Below are 20259 nucleotides of genomic sequence, written 5' to 3'. Positions count from 1 at the left end.
AGTGAAACCAGAAAACAATATTTCTGTTGGTCAAAATCTGTATAATTATTCCAAAAATCCAAAAATCGTATCGAATAGAGCATCAGATTTCATAGACAGTTTTTTTACGCAGCTCCGAATAAATAGGTGATCGATGTCCGGTGGGTCTGCCGGTGGACGAGTGCCAGGCAGCAGGCTTACACTGAAACTGTGATTTCTGAATCAGATTGTTTCTTTTACTGCCCGTTTTTCTGTAGAAGAAGTAACGAAACCGTAATTCGGGATGTATGTGTTGTTTCAGGTGCAATATATGACTCAGAAGCTTTAAGACGTGAAGAAACTATTACTCTCGCTTTGCTCCAATGCTCATTTCGCCTGAAAGTGGGAGAGGCCGCAAGTTTGACCAGAAGTGACGTTAACACCCTCGTACTGTATTTTTTTCTGGGGGAAAAAAAAGGACATGGTTTGGGTTTGAAAAACAGGTATTAAAGTAACTCAGTGACATGAATCGCATTATATAACATTTGTAAAAAAAACAAGTTTGTTTCACATGGCGCAGGAACAGCAGCGTCATGGGTGAAAACCTTCAGCTTGTTGATGTTTAAACTTATCTTACCTTGAAGGTAAGCATCAAGGCTTAGGAATGTGATCGTAACTCAAATGGTATGGTATTTAAAGTAGAGCTTGAACCGAATAACAATTATGAACTCGATTGATCCAACATCACCATCAGGTTAATGCTCCGCTCACTACAGTTGGCTAAAGCGAGCTTGTTGTTCTCGAACTGCACCATAGGTCACTACATGTCATCATAAAGAAGATGGATGCTAAAGCTGCATGTTTCAGGAATATGTCAGCATCTTTACAATTGTATGATCTATGTAGAAGATAAGGAAATGAAGATGTTTGATTATGTCCATCATCTGACAAAAGGGTTGGACTCAATAAGCCTTTTGTTGCTTTAGTTCAATATCATAAAAGACTAATTATAGGTTTCAAGAATGTTGGCACGCTGTCATCCTGCCAAGTTAACTGACTATTGATGACCGGGTTTAAGAGCATTTTTAAAGATGATTCACTCTATAGTGCTGTGGCTGTGACCGGAGGTAAAAGATAAGTAGGGAATCTTCAGAAATCATCAACTATTTCATACATCGTGCAAATGCAAACTCTATATTATCTCTTGTTAGATGGTATTTTCATCCTCACAACATAAATAACTATTTGCAGATACCATTTACACACCGATATGCTAATTATAACACACTGTTATCTAGAATCTTGGGCGTAGAATCCCGTAAATATAGTCTACATGAACAAATGCAATACCGAAACTTTTCTTTTAATTCCCAAAATGCTAACAGTGTCAGACCAGATGACTTACTCTAAGTCTCTCTCCGAAATTCCCCTTCATTGTTGCACACACAAAGAAGCAATCCTGATTCCTGTTTATAGTGTTGATGCTTTGATTACTTATTTGTTACAGGGATGGTTTACATTCTTGGTGCTGAGGATTGATGATTGATGGTTTTAAAGGCGTCAAATAATTTATTTTTTAAACAACACACAGGCTTTCAGTTTTGAGTGATGTATCTTTTGTAGATGACCTTGGGTAGATCTCGCCTTATATAAAAAAAATGTTTTGTGTTTTAAATCCCAAGTGAATACTACACTGCTGAGCTGAAAGAATAAAGAGTGTTAATGCAAAGCGAGATTATAAGGAACAAAAGGATGTCCATATTCCCTCACGATGTGTTGTGCATTGTCAAAGAATGTATTTTTTTCACTGGCCTTTGCATTTTGACACCTGCTGATACTGTGATAAAGTGTCTGTCTTTTTGTCAGTTAACACACACACACACGCGCGCACACACACACCCACACACACGCGCGCGCACGCCATGCCCTCATGTTTCATCACCTTAAAGTGCTTATGAAATGAAATATATTCACTGATGGCTCTGAGCCTTTTCCTTTTGCTTCACCAGCCAGCAATGTTGTTTGTGCAGTCAGACCTCGGGGCGAAGAGAGCTCACCTTGTCAGGGCCGAAGACGAAGATACACCTCCTCATCCCCCGCTGCAAACCCCTCCTCATTTTCCTCCTTTCTTTTTTCTCCACCATCTCTTATAATTTGAGTGTGTGTTTGTGAATGACTAAGTGTGTATGTGTTTCGGCCTGTGCATACACCCTGAGTGCATGGCACAGCGCCAGAAGCAGGCAGATAACATCTTGAAGGAAATATTACAGTACCGCATACTCAATTCAAATTACTCAAATGTTTATAGCAACCAGCGCCACAACAGGTGGAGAGGGATGAACCTTTGGCAGGCTAGAAGGACTTGCTTTTCATGGAGCTGTGGTTTCTGATGCCTTATGACAGCAAGTCAAGAGGAACTGACTCACTTGAGCATGTCCCACATAAAGGAGGTTTTGTCTGCAGCAGCGAACGTTATGAAAGTGCAGCGCAAACTTGCTGAATGCATGCTCTTATATTACCCCAGTGTAATTTGCAAAACAACAGCCATTATGAGTTCATCTACTATATATTTTTGCGGTACTGGCTAGCATTTAAGTTTGAAACTACACCCTGTAAAACAAATTGGAGGTTACAATTATTATTATTGCATTTCCTTCTCACTTGCCTCTTGTCAGGCACACTGCATTGCCCTTTGAATTACTTTTATTATGGGACTAGCTGTGAGTAATTTCACTGATGTTGCCCACAAAAACGAATAATGTCAACCTCCGTCTGTGCGATGTGTAATTCACACTTGTAATTTACGACAATCATAAGTAATATGTGGTATATTTTTCTTTGGATAAGCCTCACATGAGTCACACATGCATCTGCCTCACATGTAGTAGCTTGTACGTGACTTGGCCATAAGCGCAGCTGTTTCAGCACATCTCATTCTAATGACAGCAGCATAACTATCTTGATTGAACAATGGCTAATAACTAGAGTTAAGATGTTATGATACATTTAAAAGAATACTGTGTTTATTTCATTCATTAAAAAAAACACATATTGGGTTCAGTAGGAGCGTTTGTGAAGCAGGCCAGTTTTCCAGGACTCCACCCCATCCCTCGGTTAAATCCACCCCTGGAGCTGACGGCTGACCCCTTGCTGCTCCCTGACATCAGCCAAAGCGCAGAGCCCCTTCACAGGATCCCTGACATGCTCTGCTGTCAAAGCAGTTGACAGAGGAGAGGCTAAACATGTTGAGAAAATAGACGCTCCTCACAGCGTGCCAATCATCAAAACCCACTCGCTGTTTATTTTTCTCCCTTTTTTTTTTTCCAAGTGGAAATATTTGAAGAGGGCACAGATCGCTCACCTGAGCTCATTACCTGCCTGCTGGCCCAACACAACACTATTTAACTGACATTAAGTCCTGTTATATACACACTGCCACACACACACACGCTTGTCTTTGTAAGTCCACTCGTAGCGAAAAACGAAAGTTGACTGTCAGCACAGGGATGAGGCCTGGCATGGATTTGTGTCAAAACTAAGTCTCTTTCAAAGAAATGTTGACAAGGAGGAAGTTTTCTTTGCTCTCTCAAAGAAGAGAAGACATGATTTGGTAACATACGTCTGAATGTGAATACAGAACTAAGAAAATCTTGTTGAGAAGGCAGAGAGAAGAGAAGACCAACACACACACACACACACACACACACACACACACACACACACACACACACGCGCGCAAACGTTTCCTTGGTTCACTTCGTTTTATTTCAGTTGGGCGCAGATCTATGAAATGAGCTTTCAACAAATACGTAATTGCTCAGTCATTCTGCCACTTGGTTGATCCCACATTACACAGCCGGCACTAGTGTAGATTTTCCCGACTCCCTTTGACATTTCCTTGGCTTTTAGTGCGGCTTCCTTTATAAACCCGGGACTCGGTATAAAATGTGGATTACAGGCCTATTGAGCTCAGTTTTTCATGTTGCCTAAATTAAGGGCATTAGGAGCTGCTCTTTACCATTAGGGAAAACCCTGAGTGAAAGCCTGGAGGAGAAAGAGGAGGTTGTGTAAAAATGAGACATGACGAGAAAGAGAAGTTAAAAGGTCATGTGTGTAAAGAAGGATCCCTCTATGGTCCCTCTGGTAGAGTGTGTGAAATCAAGTTAGCTTTGTTTTGCAATGTAAAATGTAAACAAGCTAAAGTTCCTATATTTAGATATGATGTATTAAGTTTGGTGGTTACAACTTGCAACTTTCTGCCTCTTCATGCTACTAGATTTCTAGATATATGTACAGTATCTGCCAGCTGAAAACGGTCTCCCCTGTGTGCCATTCCTCCCATCTGAAAGGTTTGATTTGTTGCTGTAAAGGAAAGAAAAGTAAAGGCCATATCAGGTCATGGTTGAACACAAAAATCAGAACAGCAGGCTTTGCAGGATTTTGTATGGATGACTCCCATGTACTCAGCTGTCCCTGAGAATGAGTTATGATCACAGCGAGAAACTCCAAAAGTACCCGCCACCCACATGGCCCTCGTCCCGGTTTGGACTTTTCCAAAAGTTCTAGTTCTAGTTGCTGCTGTTTTTAAAAGTTCATCATAAATAGAGTATTTTCTGGAAGCACAGGAAAGTTGTATATGGTTTTGGTCTCAGGTTCTCGGGTTAACTTCCTACAGTAGTTTGCACTAATAATAGTCTAATATGAAACACATTGTAAACATGTGTTTGCTATCCTGGCTTCTAAATAGTGGAATGAGCTCCGCATTGACATCAGGACAGCAGAATCTAATCATATATTCTGTCATAAACTGAAAACGCATCTGTTTCGATTGCATCTTGGCAATTAAGTTCTTGAAAAAATTTAATATATTTAGACTTAAATGACTTAACTTACGCCTTGTGACATATTCACAAGAAAATTACAATGGTATGACTTGCTTGAAGCGAATATATCTGCACCAAACGGGTTAGGGTTAGGTTTAGGGTTACATTCCAATGTTCAATGCAAATTATTTTTCTCAACTCCACACCCTTCCTCAATGCTATTCCTAGGGATAGTGGGCTGGTTTGAAAGCTCTGAATTATTGGACAATAAGTGGCATCTTATTTTTATAAATAATCTAATATAATTAGACATGCAATGACATTGGTCAGCAAAAATGTAAAGTTTACCTGATGTGAAATATTTCCAAGCCACTGTTATCCTTTACATTCACACATGTACAGGCTGTTATCAGAGTAGGGGGTAAGCCCACAACTGACAGGGATCTTCGTGGAGGTCTCTGGGGTTTTGGGGGAGTCTGTAGTGATTTGAACATAGCAGCATGCTGTAGCTTCTGGGTAAAACTCATCTGACAGGTCTATTACCGCCCACCTCCTCAGCAGACGGATATACACCCCTGAGCTAGTGATCATGACTTCCATAACAAGCCCTTCGATATCCCTGCAGCAAAACAGCACACACACACACACACACACACACACACACACACACACACACACACACACACACACACACACACACACACACACACACACACACACACACACACACACACACACACACACAAACACACTGCTGGTTGATTTATGAGCTTGAGCGCCTGAAGGTGGGAGGCAGAGTCGTCTTCTCCCAGACATGTTGACCAGAGCATGAGCTATCGAAAGACGGCAGAGAGGCGGGCAGCACTGTAATTAACTCGCTAAATACATTAGGCTAAAAGATCCCACAGTACATCAACGGGGGGGCATGCTTAGGACACTCAGTCCGTACCTTTTCTGGTTGTTACGCAATATTGTGTTGTTACATTTCTGCTCTTGGGTAATGAATAGAAGTCAATGGACCTCTTTACTTACTTTTCAAAAGTAAGTAAAGAGGTCCATTGACTTCTATTCATTTGGATTCACCTTCATTTACTTTAAATTTGTGATAGTGACCTCTAGTGGGCAATAGAGGATCTTTACATGTAGGTAGTTTCAAATCTTGGGACAAAGATTTCCCAATGAGACCCTAAAACTAACTATTTTAAGGCATTTTCCTGACTTTTTCTGACTCTATTAGAGTTAAATGTGTAGAAATGATAAATCAGACTCTCTTCAATGTAAAGAACATAATCTGACCTTGTTGATGCACATAATAAAACCTGCTACAAGTAAGGCAGAAATGTCAAGGGCGTCCAGAAACATGTATTCAGAATCAGGTTGAGTTTTGCAATGAATTCAAATCTGTCAACGATCTATCAAGATGAAAAGGACACGCCTTTTTAAGTCTACAGTCAAAACAATACTGTATACAAATATGCCGCCTCCTGCTTTATCTGAATATGATCGCTCAATTAGCCAATGTGAAGGGGTTGGGTAAAAAGATTTGCCACAAAAAGTTGAACATGGCCCAATGTTTGCTGTGACACACTGCAGCATCATCCATTAATGCACTGCAGAGTTAATCAAGTGAGCGCCAGCAGTCATTTACGATCATCGTGTTTATACTATTTATCTTGGGATGGATTGATTTCCCTCTTGCCAAGGGCTTTGCAGAGTTGTAAAATTCTATCACATTTAAAAAAAAAAGTTCTGCAGTGTTTTTGGTGTCTCTAAAGACTTCAAAACTCTCTGATCTGTTACTCAAGCCAGCTTTCGTATTTCATTAACTCACACAACCTATATCAGGTACCGGTACAAGGTGAAATTAACAAAAGTTTGATCATGTTTTGTTGTTCACAGAGAAGTCTTAACGGGGCACGATCCTGAACTCATGAAGTCTTGTCCACTTTTCATTATTAACAGTAGCATAAAAACTGCATCAGACTGAATGTGAAGGATACCAGATGTTGATTGAACTGTATGTCTAGAAAACAAGTGCTGGAAAACTGTTGGTATTTCACAAGATTTTTACTTGTATGACAACATCCATATGCAATTCATGAGACCATTAACAGCATGCACTTTCAGACATTTGGTAAATTAAAAACCATTGGGCATTACTCTGAACATGTTGCTACATAGTTTCAAATGAATAAGACTTCATCTGAACACACGCACTGTTGGTGATAGTTATATTATGAAGGCTAATGTTAATATGATTTGTATTTGTTAACAACATTCCTCCAGAGGGATTTGTTATTTACTCAAATCTTGCTCAACAGATTCATAGAAGCAGCTCCAGTCAGCCACGTGTCGAACACATGCTCCTTTGAGAGGAGGTGATCCTCCTGCTATTTCCGATGATTACTGCCCTCTTCAACTGCTAATGCAAGACAATGGTGAGCATTGTGCATGTCGTAGAAAGCATCCGCCTTTATTGACTTTGGTAAGCCCTGCTGCTGCTCCTGCACTCAACATTTAGAGATAACTTCCTCTGTCATGACACAAATGAGGATGACACATGGTGAGCTACACGCACTCCTCCCCTCACATCAGCCCCCTGCTAACTACCTGAGTGAATGTTAAGCTGACAGGTGAAGGTGTGCAATGGATGTCTTAGTGGAAGGAGGGAGTGTCGGGGGGGTCGCTAGGCTTGACAGCACTCCACTCCTGTGACCTGTACCTGAACCAGGTCCTGTGAGAAAAAAAAATTGGTTCTCCAATTAGGCCGCAAAGTGTCTCACCTCGCCACACAACAATTAACCTGCAGCTCAGCAGCCTGTTGAGACATGCAAAATGCGGTTAATCGCAGACCGGCCTGCCTGCCAGAGCCTGTGTTTCCACAAAGGATATTTAATAAGAAAATGTTTGTGCTCATTCCCTGCAATTAAGGCCGATTCACTTGCCATGCTTCAGCGGCTTGGTTTTTGGGTTGTTTTTTTTTTTTCTTCATCCAGGTGGCGAGGAGATGAGTCATGAACAAGGCCAATCTGAACAATCTAAGTTTAATGTACTCCGATAAATAGCTACTGTATATGCCAACAGTTGTTAACATGAATTGTCAAAGGCATAATCCAAGTTCCTTTAAACTGGCAGTTGAAATGTTCTAAGATATAGTAAAAGCAGGACAATATAAGAGTTATGACTAGTATTACAAAATGAAAGCTCGGCATTGTTTAAAGGAATCCATTCACACACCTTTCACTGTATATCTACGCTTCTAATGCTTTTATTAGACATTCAATTAGATATAAATGTCCCTTATGTAATATTCAATTGGTATCGTCATTTTGTGGAGGATTTTTTTGTTTTAGACGAGTTCACTAAACCTAAACCAATCACATTCACATGCTGCATGTGTTTGCATTTGTTGTAATCACACAACAAGTATGCCAAAGCTACAATGATGCTTCTAAATTGCATAAATTCTTTGTATTGCAAAGAAAACAAGAACAGCTTTTTTCTAAACATTCGTAACTTTTTTTTTCTTCGATTTCTTGCAAAACGCTGCACACGTCTTAGAAGTGTGGCAGCTTCTGCTGTTGAATGCATTGCACAAACAAAGCATACTTACAATGTTTATACAAGGCGTACACACACTCACACACTTCACTCCATGCAAACCTGTGCTGTTTGCTTTACAAACCATCCATGTCCGGTATCAGGCACTAAAAATACACTTCAGGCCAGCTCTGGGTCACAGAGGAGCCCGCAGGTTCAATACAGGCCAACCTGTTTGCGCTGCAGATAAAGATGACAGATGTGAAAACACAAAGTGCTTAAAATGCTTTGTTCTCCTGATTGTGATTTATGGCAAACTCTGACTAAAGATAACTCAACTTCAAAAGCTTCCTCAGTAATGGATCTGCCCGAACTTCAACCTACAGTAACTGTTTGATTTACACACACACACACACACACACACACACACACACACACACACACACACACACACACACACACACACACACACATTAGCATGACGTGAAAGCGACATCAGTTATTTGTGGAACTGTTTTCATGAGAGACGTTCCCAAAACTATGGTGTTAAAAGGTGTATATAATTGGGTAACATCAGGATTTTATCAATCAATCAAAACTCATTTGCACCAAATAAAAACAAGTGGAATATAAATGATTGTTTTTTTATTAAGTGTATTTAAATACATAAACACACACTTGTATATAGTAAAAATGATTGTACACAAACCTAAAAAAAAACTGCAAGCAAGCTTACTAAACAAGCATTATTTACATCAGAAAAATACTGCACTTTTTCATATTAAACAATAACAAATAAAAATAAATCTGTATAATTCGAAAAGTGAAAGTCTTTAATTACAATTCTTTGGAAGAGTACAGTTGAACAAGGGAAGTCAGTGACAGGCAGTTAGAGACGTGTAATGTTAATGCAAGTCTCACAAAGTGACTCGGCCTGCAGGCTAAAAAAGGTCTTAGAGATTTTAAATGTTCAGCATGTGCCGTGGGTCTCGAGCACATGTTGTGATTTATTCCCTCTGAAAATCTCTGACAGTTTAAGAGTGTTTGTGGCCTCGAGACAACTCCAATGAAACTAAGGAGAAAGAAAGATCCGGGACGGCAGTAACATACATACAAACTATTTTAATCCATTTTAAAACAGCAGTTAAAAATACTGTTTTACATATATATCCAAAAGACCATATATTTTATACTTTATACACATTTCTACAGTATGATACAGTGTATGGCTTGGCAGACATTTTTCAGATTTGAAAAATAAAAAAAAGGCAAGCTTTACTGACCAAATAATGAACACCTTAAAGCTGTGCAGAAGAACTCCAATGTAAACATGGAAGCGTTCTTCAAAACTTTACAACTCTGTCTCAAAAAACGGCACTTGTAATCGAAAAGCTGTAAAAAATATATACTTGCATTTTATAGTCATTTTACCCACACTTTAAATGCTTTCCTCTGAGACCGTCAAGGCACTGTAGCCGTTTTAATCGTATAGGTTTTGGCAGTGAAGTCATTTACAATACACAGAGACACTACAGTAAGGCAAATCTTGATATTTTGGCACATGCACGATGTGAGGCAGTTTGGAGGCGGTGTGTTTGATTTTTTCACTGTAACGCACAAGAACTTGATGCGGTGATACCTGTTTTGCTTTGACACTTGCTTGGATTTGACAGATGTACGCTCCTTATACCAGGGACCTGCTCAAATACAATTTTAAGGCCAACAGAATTACCAGTGCAATCCGTGTCTATGCATTTCAGCTCTTTGTACGTTATCTAAAACACAAAAAAAGGCTGCATTAGGTAAAGATTGGACTCCAGCAATATGCTCCCAGTCAAATCCCTAAAGCAAATAAACACCACACAGGCTTTTTACAGTGATCCTGAGGCACTATTTGTTTTCAGGTTGGCTTCAGTCTTTGGTTTTGTCCTGGCTTAGCTGGCTGCGTGACTCTCTGACTGCATCAGGAGTGGCAGCTCCCGCTCAGATCCCTCCATCGCCGCGGACGGGTTGCGAGTTTCTGAACTGAGATGTTGAGGTTCGCTCGGAGACACTTCTCCTCCTTGACCCAGCACTGCATCCTTTGTCACCCACCTTATCTTATCCTCCTCCTCCACCTTAACTCTTCGCTCTTCAGCCTCTATTTCCTCCGTGGTGGGAATGGAGTTCTTCTTAGGTCTTCCCTTGGGCTTAGTCGGGGCCTCGTGACCTCCTTTGAGCACCTAGAAATAACACAAAGACAATCTTAGTGGACTGGTGACAAATGGCGACAGCAGTTGCTTGCTATAATAGTAATTAAGAGAAGACGTATTGCTTCTGGCTGTCCCTTGTGCACTCATACATCTTTAACGATTTCAGCTCTTTTTTGTTCTCTGAGTTGTTGACCTCACAGAAGTGTTTGCTCTCCCTGCAGTCATCATCGCTCACACCTCACACCACACCCTCTCTTCCTGTCATACCGTTTACTCCTCTTACTGGTATAGTTCACCACGATGGATTGGTGAGTCAGCAGTAAAATCAATCCTTGTGGATAAAAAAACTATACTTTTAAATATGTGTATTTCTCTTACCATTTTCTTCCACTTCATACGCCTGTTCTGGTACCATGTCTTCACCTGGAGCTGTGTGAGCCCGAGTGACTGGGCCAGATCTAACCTGCAAAATCACAAAGGAAACAAAATGCATATTAGATGGACGCTTCATGTACTTCCTGCCCTCTTTAACTCGAACAGGCTGTATAAACTCTGATATTCACATGCTTGAAAATCAGGTAGACTCAGTCGTTGCATTCTTTTAATAAAGAAAATATAAGAATATTGACACTAATTGAGTTTTTTACCTTCTACTGAGTATACTGTATAATGCAGCTTCATGCTTAGAGGTTGCCAGGATTTCAGGCTTAAGTACAGTAGAAGACCTATTCTGATACCCAGTCTTTCAATCTCACATCAAAGCTGATCTGCTAGTAGCTGCAGTTTGACACCTGCAGCTCAGGAAGCACTGTTTAAAACATCTGTACAGAAGTCAGTAATCCAATCACAGTGCTTGTAGTCGGACGATTGGGTCTGTTGGGAGGAAACTCTGAATCCATCCACCACATGTGTTGATCCATGACTAATATGGCTATTGGATGTGTGTAATGTGAAACCTCAGGAAGGGACTGATAAAGTGGACACGGCATCAATTTGTAAAGGAAATGAAGGTTTATCTGGGTTTCTTAAAAATGAGATTTCCTCTTCCCTGCTCTTCTTAGTCAGATGAAGGGGTTCACACCCCCACCACAAACCCCCAGTGAAAGGAACTGGCTTTCATTTGATGGTGAGAGTGGAAGCCGAGACGGAGAAAAAAGGCGTGAACAGAATCTAAAAAGCAGAGCAGCAACAAACCCCTCAGAATGAAGGGATCATCTACAAACCCTTATACCGTACATAAAGGGCTGTGTACGGTTTTATTATGTGCGTGTATGGGTCTGTGCTTCAAAAAGCACCAGACATAAAGGCAATCAAGCTGTCTATCATACTTGACTATCATGCATGCCCCAGTCTGTAGCAGTTCAACAACTGGAGGCAAGGAAAAGTAATTGCAGAAAAGAGAAACACCCCTCTTATTTATGGTCATTAGGTTTCAATGGAGAGAAACCACACACTCAAAGCAACAGAAACATTACTGAAGTCCCTGCCGGCAATGGCGCCATTTTTCTACACATTTCAAAAAGGGAATCTTAGGAGTATCTGAACCGTTTTTCCATAACGATGATGATGACAGTGGGGATGATTAAGGTACTAATTATTATAATTGAACGCTGCTTAAAATCATTATTCATCCATGATATAAATAAGCCTTTTTCAGGGATATTTTTGGTTTCAGTTCCTCTTGTACCTGCATGTCGTCTCATTTTAAGAACCGCACAGGTTCAAGCCAAGAGAAAGGGAGGGGAAAGAAAAGTTATCTTTGGATCATAACAAACTCAAGTGGGGAGCATGCCACAGCTTTTATGTGGGGCTTTAAAGGGGGATTTTCTATGTTGATGTTTTTTCTGCAACCGGGTATTTAATTAATTCTCTACACAGTGTCAGGATCTAATCATTTGACAGGACATATTATTTTGGCACAGCGATTCGTAGGGGTGTTTGGGTTTGATCACTGAGTTGTGCTCAGCCTCGGGGCTTCTGCTTTAAGATGAGGCATGGCGTCTTTCCAATGACTCCAGGCAAGCCAAGATGTGATATATTTAATAATGCATCGTGGGAGTTTTTCTGCATGAATGGGGTGTAAACGCCATGACAAATAAATCTGGTTTATTTCAAATATGCTAATTTGGTTTCAGATGAGATGGGTTTAGCAGATACATTGCAAACACGAAACATTGTGTAAGATGTCTGTGTAGCTATTTGCATGTCTAAATGCAGAGACTGTACATGAAGTTTTTTCTGTTTTTAATCCCCGCTGATTTACTCTCAATAAAATATGGATGAGTAATGTGGGTGGAGTGTACAGACATCCAATTTCTGCTCGATGCAAAGGCTCACAAGCAGCTTAAAAGTCCTACTGCGCATGTGAGGGAAAATTTTATAACATATATGGCTCAATATTTCTGAGTTATATTGGAAAAAAAGCCTGCAGGCAAAAAATAAAAGTGAGCCGTTCAATAAAATAAAGTCTAACCTCATGTCAGGTCCAAAAGTTGAACCAGAAAATGGAACTTAAGACACGGATATTAACATGTAGATTACTTCATATTATGGTAGAAATGTACTTTTTATACACCTGCACATGTGTGAAATGATTGGCAGTAAATCAATGTAATACATGTGTGTGTGCTTGTGTTGGCATCCGTCCCTGCTCTCTTGAATAAGGCAGTGTTTCTTTGTTGGGTCTTTTTCTTTTGCTGTTGGAGAGCTCAGGGTTAAAACGTTCCTCTTGTCTCAACTAGAATGATGAGGTAATGCCCTGGCTTTGACAAAATTCACATTACGTTAGCGTTCCCCACAGGATAAATCTAGAGTTATGATGCTGGGTTAACCACTGCTTGATAATTGCCGTTGCGGCTTTATAAATGTGCGTTTGTTGTGCTTTCAAAAAGTGCTCTATGCCAGGTATGCAGGTTATCAAAATGTCACAGTTGAGTGACGCCTAGAAGCTGTAAGCGTTTTTCTTTTTTACAGCTGGTTGAAATTTAAAATCTGTGGAGGTTAGCCTTCACTCATCAGTGGCTTTGTTTGATTCCATGTAACTTGTCAGAAGACCTGTATTCGTTGGCTATGAAGTTAGCATTAGCATGTGATATGTAATAAAAGTGGGATTTTTGATTATAATATTGATATATACTTTTAGGTTAAGCTACCCATCAGTGTACAGACTGCTGCGTAGCTTAACCGAAAAGGATATATCATCATTTCTAAATTGATTTGAATCTGAAAGTAGCTAGTAACTGATGTTGTAAAATAAAGAGGAGAAAAAAGTACATTTGCTACAAAATGACAAGAGATAATAGCATAAAACACTCAAATGAAGTACCTCAAATTTGTACATAGTACAGTACTTGAATAAAAGTACCATGCCACTACTCTGTTTTGAGGTTTTGTGTATTCCCCTGCATTTTTACTTCCTTATCCACCCATCAATCACATGTGTTGTTTCTCCTCTGTCACTGACCTGTCAGGTGTGGACAGGTACTTCTGCTTCTGGAACTTCTTCTCCAGCCCCATCAGCTGCAGCTCTGTGAAGATGGTGCGGCTGCGTCGTGGCTTCTTCAGGCGGGGCGTGCTGTGCTCCGTGTCCGACTCGCTGCTGATGCTGAGGGGCGTCTGGCTGGGGGAGTGCTCGGAGCCTCGTGGGTGCTGCGGGGAGAGCAGGTGCGATGGGATCCCGCCCGGAGACGGTGGCTGAGGGAGGTGGAGGGGCAGGTTGGGGGGCTGCCGCGTGATCACCGAGAGGAGAGGGTAGGCACGTAGTGAGGAGGACCCTGAAGAGCAGACAGAAGCACGTAAATACTGTGTAGAAATAGGAGCTGATTATCCTTTTGCATCACTGTTCATTTTTAGTGTACCATTATCGACCGGCTGTAATTGCTTCGACAGCGTTGTCTCTAATTGCCCTGTGTTTGCAGTGAAAAGTGTTTTGCTTTTGACCTCCTCCATGTAGAGGGCTGTGATCTCAATGACGCCGACTGTGTTTTACACCGCTCCCCTGAACCTTCCAAATGAATGATTATTTTTCGTGGTTGTTAAATGATAACTGGTTTCCCAGCATGCACACAGCCTGACAACATGATATACACACACACAGGAAGAGACCTGCACACACAGAACGAGCTGTAATAAAAATCCCCCAAAACTAAATCAAAAAATGTTCAGCTAATAAACGCTCACTGTTGCACATGTATGCAGCCGATACAAACACATTTTTTATCATGGCAGACAGAAGCAGCAAGACGCCACAATCAATAAAAAGTTACATTTGTCTGGAGCCAAGAAGGGAGGGAAGGGTTGGCCAAGAGGATGCGGTGGGTCAACCAGAGTGAATAGGATATCTGTCAGGAAAATCCTCACGGCTTCAAATATAAAATCACCCTTGACCAAAATGTAAACGCTACTGAGCACAGACTGCAATGCATGTGCTGATAAGGAGCACGGGGGATTATGGGAGTAAAGATAGAAGATATAGAGGGATATAGAAGGCTGCAGTGGAGCGGAGAAAATAGAGGTTGTATTTTCTTGGTGGTCTCCTTAATCTCTTTTTCAATATCAATACACAACCTAAACACATGCATACACACACACCAATACACAGGGGACATAAAGTCAGATATTAACTTTCATTATTCGGTTATCGCTCGATTGTGTTATGTGTCCTCCTGTTTTTTTTCCGTAAGGCCAGTGAGAAAATGTAAACTTCGGTAATGACAAGATCAATGAAAAGAAGAAAATGAAGAAGAAGATGGAAAAGTGGAAGACGAACAAGCTACGAGGAGGTGGAGTATGTCTCCTTTTTTTTATCTTACAGGAAAGTAGAACATAAATTCAGAAGCTTACACAGATATGCTGTGCAAGTGTCAATTATACACAACTATAAAAAAGTCAAGCATGAGGAGCAAAAGCACCGCATTCAAGTGCATCTGCAGGTATAGACACAGTTGCTCTACACTCACATACACACACACCAGACACTGCCTCGGGCACATCATGACATCATGTTAAGGCGCTGAGGTCATTACTAATCCTCCAGCGTGAGACTGCTGCTATTGCAACAAGTCTAGACAAGAAGACCGCTTTTCTCTGGTTGTATGCTCTCCATTTATTCCTTTCCATTTTATACTGCTCTCCTTTCTTTCTCTCTCTCCTTAAATCAGGTGTGTAAATGTTCAATATCGTTGAATCATTGAGCTGCTTTACAGGGGGGACTGTCACATGAAGATAGGAAGGGAAAGTGTCTTTCTGAATGGCAGAATCATCTCGGCTTGTCTTCACGAGAGTCAGGAAATCTCTTGTCAACAGAGAGCTTGAGGTTGTCTCCGGACAGTCCCTCAGAGGGAAAGAGAAAGAAAGAACAGATAGAGAGCAAAGAGGGAAATGTAAGTCTTGGTGGTGACTTTCCATTGACGGGGAAGATGTCTCTCTGACATGTTGTTGACAAGCGCCAATGTCCTGTCAAACGTCTACAAATAAACGGTTTGAGTAGCTGCAAGAGAGCAACTCAGCCCAATGCAAACGCACACTGATACTCTTGATAATCACAGACGGAATGCAAGGACTGGCACAAGTGCTCATGGTGACCGTTAGAGAAGACATACCGGCTAAGAATAGATCAAAAAGAGGCGTTGGTTTTTGTACCAATAATTGGTGCCATTTATCAAGCAATTATTTTTACATCTGTCTTTATTAACGAACCATATTTCCTGCATCAGCATGATCCTTATAAAAACACCTACACTTTATTTTATCAACGGGACTATGAAAAGGATGATTTATTGCTTAACTATGATGAGTGTATGTTAACGTTTGCCATGTTTTGGGTGTAAACTGAGTGGTGACAGAGAGGAAGCTTCTCAATTAATTTCTTAACCTTGCCGCTTTGATGGCAAATTCATCTCTTCCTAGGTGGGAAGAGCAACAGACCACACATCTTATTCATCTCACTAAATCCATTGCTTTAATTCGAACTATTCACCTCAAGGAGATGACAGATTGAAGTGAAGTAATGCCAATTAATGATATGTTAGAAGGACAGAGAAATTAACATAATGTTGAGTTTTATTGTCTGGTTATTTTCGAGGAACACTGTGCTTCTGAAACTCTACACCGTGCATCACATTAAGCATAAGCATTAATTGTTTAATCTGAAACCTGATCCAGGGTTCGTCTTTTGGATCTCATTCATGACTAATCCTTAGAAAAGATAGAAAAATCTAATGGCAGAGGTTGTGGAGCGAGGTTGTCAATCTTTGGCGCTAGATGTGCACACATGCTGCCTTTGTGTGTGTGCATACTTTCCCGTGTGTGTTGACATGGGTGTAATCAACCTTCTCAAACTGGCTTTATGCTTAATGGGAGACTTTATTGTGCACAGAGGATTAGGGTTCAAGAAGGGATGAAAACCCTTTTGCTCTCCTGGATTTCTTCTATAAGCCTTCAGCCTGTAACGAACTCATGCAGCTGCCCTCGGGCTGCGCACACTTTTTTAGTTCTCTCCTTTTTGTTTTTTTTTCATCATGCTGTCAGGTGAGATTACGCCACAGTTGATCTTAATCTCTCTCACCTCTTCCAGAAAGCACCACTAAAAGCCCTGCCCTGGGTCCCGCTGAAAGATGGGCCTCCAAATGAAATATTGTAACCTACCATTACGTCGTTCAGCGTTCAGCACCAGGTCAGGGCTCATTGTCTCTGATCGTGCTGTAACTGACGGGGAATTAACTCCAGCAGTATCTGCCACTTTTACAGTTGGAAATTAAAATACAAATAGGCTGTGATACAAAGTTAAGTATCTCAGGAGATATACTTAAGCCAGTCTGTCTGTCGATCTATCATTACAGATCTAGATAATGACCATCTTAAAGACAGGGAAAGCACTTGACAAGCTGGAAGAAATGGGAAGTGGGTGATTATTTTTGCTTTGTTATTCCATATTTCTTTTTGAATCAATCCACATAAATAAGTGTGCTGTATAATATTTTATTGGGTAACCATTTTTGTTCTCAACTTTTCTTTGCTGCTGTTCACAAATGTTGTAAGCTGCCATTACGTCGTTCACTGTTCAGCACCAGGTCAGGGCTCGTTGTCTCTGATCCTGCTGTAACTGACGGGGAAGTAACTCCACCAGAATCTGGCACTTTTACTGTTAAGAATTATATTAAAAATAGGCTGTGATAAAAAATGTAATTACCACAGGAAGACAATTATGTTGGTATGTTTGAATATCATACCAGAGATAAACAAAACAAACCCAACAAGTCATTGCTACGTCAGGCAGCTTTATAGGCTTCACTGTCTCTCAGCGGCCTCCACTGGCAGCAGAGGGTTATAGCATCCCCACTTTCCCCGTTCAGGATCCACGGAGGAGCCTCTCTCTGAGGCCCAGGAACTGCAAGCCTGCCAGCTTCTATATCCAGCACTAAAAGCCATTGATGTTAGGGAATATACTGTGTCTCACACCCCCGCAGCTACAAATAAGTGGTGGGCACAGTGTTCTAATATGTAGGGCGGGTTACTCTATCCATCCCAACAGAGGGGTGCCAAAGCCCAGTCATAGTGCCCTCTCCCATACACCCATCCATATCTGTTGGATGAGGGAATCGCTTCCCCTATTTTTATCCACCCACCGCTGTCATCATCAAATTGCAGAGGCTATTATTTCAGACTTTGGAGCAATTATCCTAATGGTTACTGGGGTGTGCAGTAGCCGTTCAGTTGTTTGGATTCATCTGGAAGTACAATTAAGTATCAGCCGAGACGTTTTGTTTTGACAATGTAACATGTGCTGTGTGATCCGAGCTTTGTCCTACTATTTTGGTTACTTTCAACAAATACGAGACAAAGCTAAAGGGCTGAAAAATATGTCAGTCCATCTGTCAATCTGTCGTTAGAGATCTAGATAATGACCATCTAAATGGAAATGAGAGAAAGCACTTCACAAGCTGGAAGAAATGGGAGGAGGGTGATTATCATTCAAGTGAATCATCTAATTTAGTTTTTACTTCTTTATTCCATATTTCGTTTTGAATCAATCCAGATAAATAAGTGAGTCGTATAATATTTTATTGGGTAACCCTTTTTTGTTTTTAACTGTACTTTGCTGTAGGTCACCTTTCTGTCAAAGCAAAATTACAAGATACAATCTTCCATTTGTAAATGTCCAAGAGCAGCAAAACACAACATTTAAGGCCACTAATTTACGAAAAATAATCAATTGAAATGAAAACAAATAAACTGCAGTTTAAAGCTAACAACTGGCCTTTATATAGTTTGTTTTTCATCTCAGTGCCACTTAATTGATCTGTATGTGTAACAACAACGCCTTATCAGTTCAGTCATTCATCAGTTCAACAAAAGCCCTGAAGCATCACTGACATCCACTGTCTCTACATGTCTTTGATTTTCAACACTTAGCTGCTGGGATTTATAATGTGAACATTGAGAAGATGGTGAAACTCTTTGGAGGAAGAATGCATAAATTAATTTTAAACTACCTTTTAAAAGGCAAATTGATAAATGTAGGTGATGATCATTTATAGACTCTTGGAACTTGTCACAAATAATATATTCCTTATTTCTATTTTTAAAGATGCATGCACAGTGAATTGTTTTTTTAAACGTATTGAAACTGGATCACACTACACGCATATTGTCAACACAGCATAACCCACCACACTTCAAAACAATGTTCATTTCACCTGTCTCACATAATAATGTAAACTTTATGCACTGTCAATCCACATGTTCTGACCCATTCACCATTAAGGTGTCTTTTCTCATTTGAATAACACCTGAACTAATAATTAACCTGATCGTATTCGTAAAAGAGTCAACATTTCCAAATCAACTCTTGTTTTCTCACATCATCAAACGCCAAATGTGCTCATTTTTGTGTAGTTTCTTCATTTCTGAACAAGGCACAAACAAGAGCCCTCTTACCTGAGCATGAATGAAGAGGCTTCGGCCGTACAATGAGCGACGGGCACACGGAGTAGAGAGAAAGTTTCTCGAAATAATCACAAGTCTCCTTGGAGAGGATCTCGTCGATCATGAACGTCTTGTAGCGCCGCCTGGCAGCCTTCAGCTGGCCGGGGGAGGAGAGCCTCAGCTCGGCTTGACAGTGCATGATGTGTCGCTGCTCGCTGCACAATAGCTTTTCTTCAGTAATATCTAAAGCTCCGCAGGTTTAACCGTGTGGCAAATGCGATTATTGTAGCTCACGCGTTTGAATAACTCATTGTTTGTCTTCCTAAATGCAGTTTATCGCTCTCTGAAGTGTCCTGGTGAAGATAGTCTTCAACTTGAGCTCTCACACACACACACACGCTGTTATCAACTGACTGCGATCCGCGCTCACACCCACTGCTATATAAACCATCCCTGTATTCATCTCCACTGCTCGGACTAACCTCTCTCTCCCTCCCTCTTTTTCCCCTCTCTCTCTCCCTCTCTCTCTCTCGTTCTCTCTCTCTATGTCCCTCGTTCGCTCGCTCTCTCTCGCTCGCGCTCTTACAAATACATTCATGAACTGTATATGCACATGGCCACCTCCCAAACACTCCTCCTACCACACAAAAAAACTGCTCTTCTCTTTCTCTCTGATTTATTTTACTAAAAGTTGTAGCCTGCAACTTCTTTATTCGACTCCAAAAAGCAGTGTTTCCGTCAGAATTACGTGGTATTTTCAGAGTAAAAACTATTTACAAATCTTTACAAGTCTATTTTACAGCTGGTAGCTAATTATCAAC

The 20259-nt window shown here is 40.7% G+C and overlaps 1 protein-coding gene across 1 annotated transcript; it reads right to left on the bottom strand.

Moving 5' to 3' along the window:
• Positions 1-8949: 8949 nt before the first annotated feature.
• Positions 8950-19989, bottom strand: barx2 (BARX homeobox 2). The gene is made up of 4 exons (XM_063906188.1): positions 19451-19989; positions 13977-14286; positions 10892-10976; positions 8950-10543 (listed from the first exon to the last, which is right to left on the bottom strand). Exons 1-4 carry the CDS (start codon positions 19635-19637, stop codon positions 10256-10258), a joined length of 870 nt encoding a protein of 289 aa, XP_063762258.1. The 5' UTR covers positions 19638-19989; the 3' UTR covers positions 8950-10255.
• Between the last annotated feature and the right edge of the window lie 270 nt (positions 19990-20259).

This window comes from Eleginops maclovinus, chromosome 18, assembly GCF_036324505.1.
Source record: "Eleginops maclovinus isolate JMC-PN-2008 ecotype Puerto Natales chromosome 18, JC_Emac_rtc_rv5, whole genome shotgun sequence".
Lineage (NCBI taxonomy): Eukaryota > Metazoa > Chordata > Actinopteri > Perciformes > Eleginopidae > Eleginops > Eleginops maclovinus.
Note: the sequence above shows the minus strand (reverse complement) of the source record. Positions and strands in the feature narration are given on the sequence as shown.

What these genes read in the sequence shown, in the direction of transcription:
- barx2 (XM_063906188.1), bottom strand. Translation starts at nt 19,637, where the DNA reads ATGCACTGTCAAGCCGAGCTGAGGCTCTCCTCCCCCGGCCAGCTGAAG. An exon ending in GCCTCTTCATTCATGCTCAG is followed by an intron (nt 14,287 to 19,450) that starts GTAAGAGGGCTC and finishes TCTGCTCTTCAG; the next exon opens with GGTCCTCCTCACTACGTGCC. An exon ending in GTATGAAGTGGAAGAAAATG is followed by an intron (nt 10,544 to 10,891) that starts GTAAGAGAAATA and finishes TGTTATTTCTAG; the next exon opens with GTGCTCAAAGGAGGTCACGA.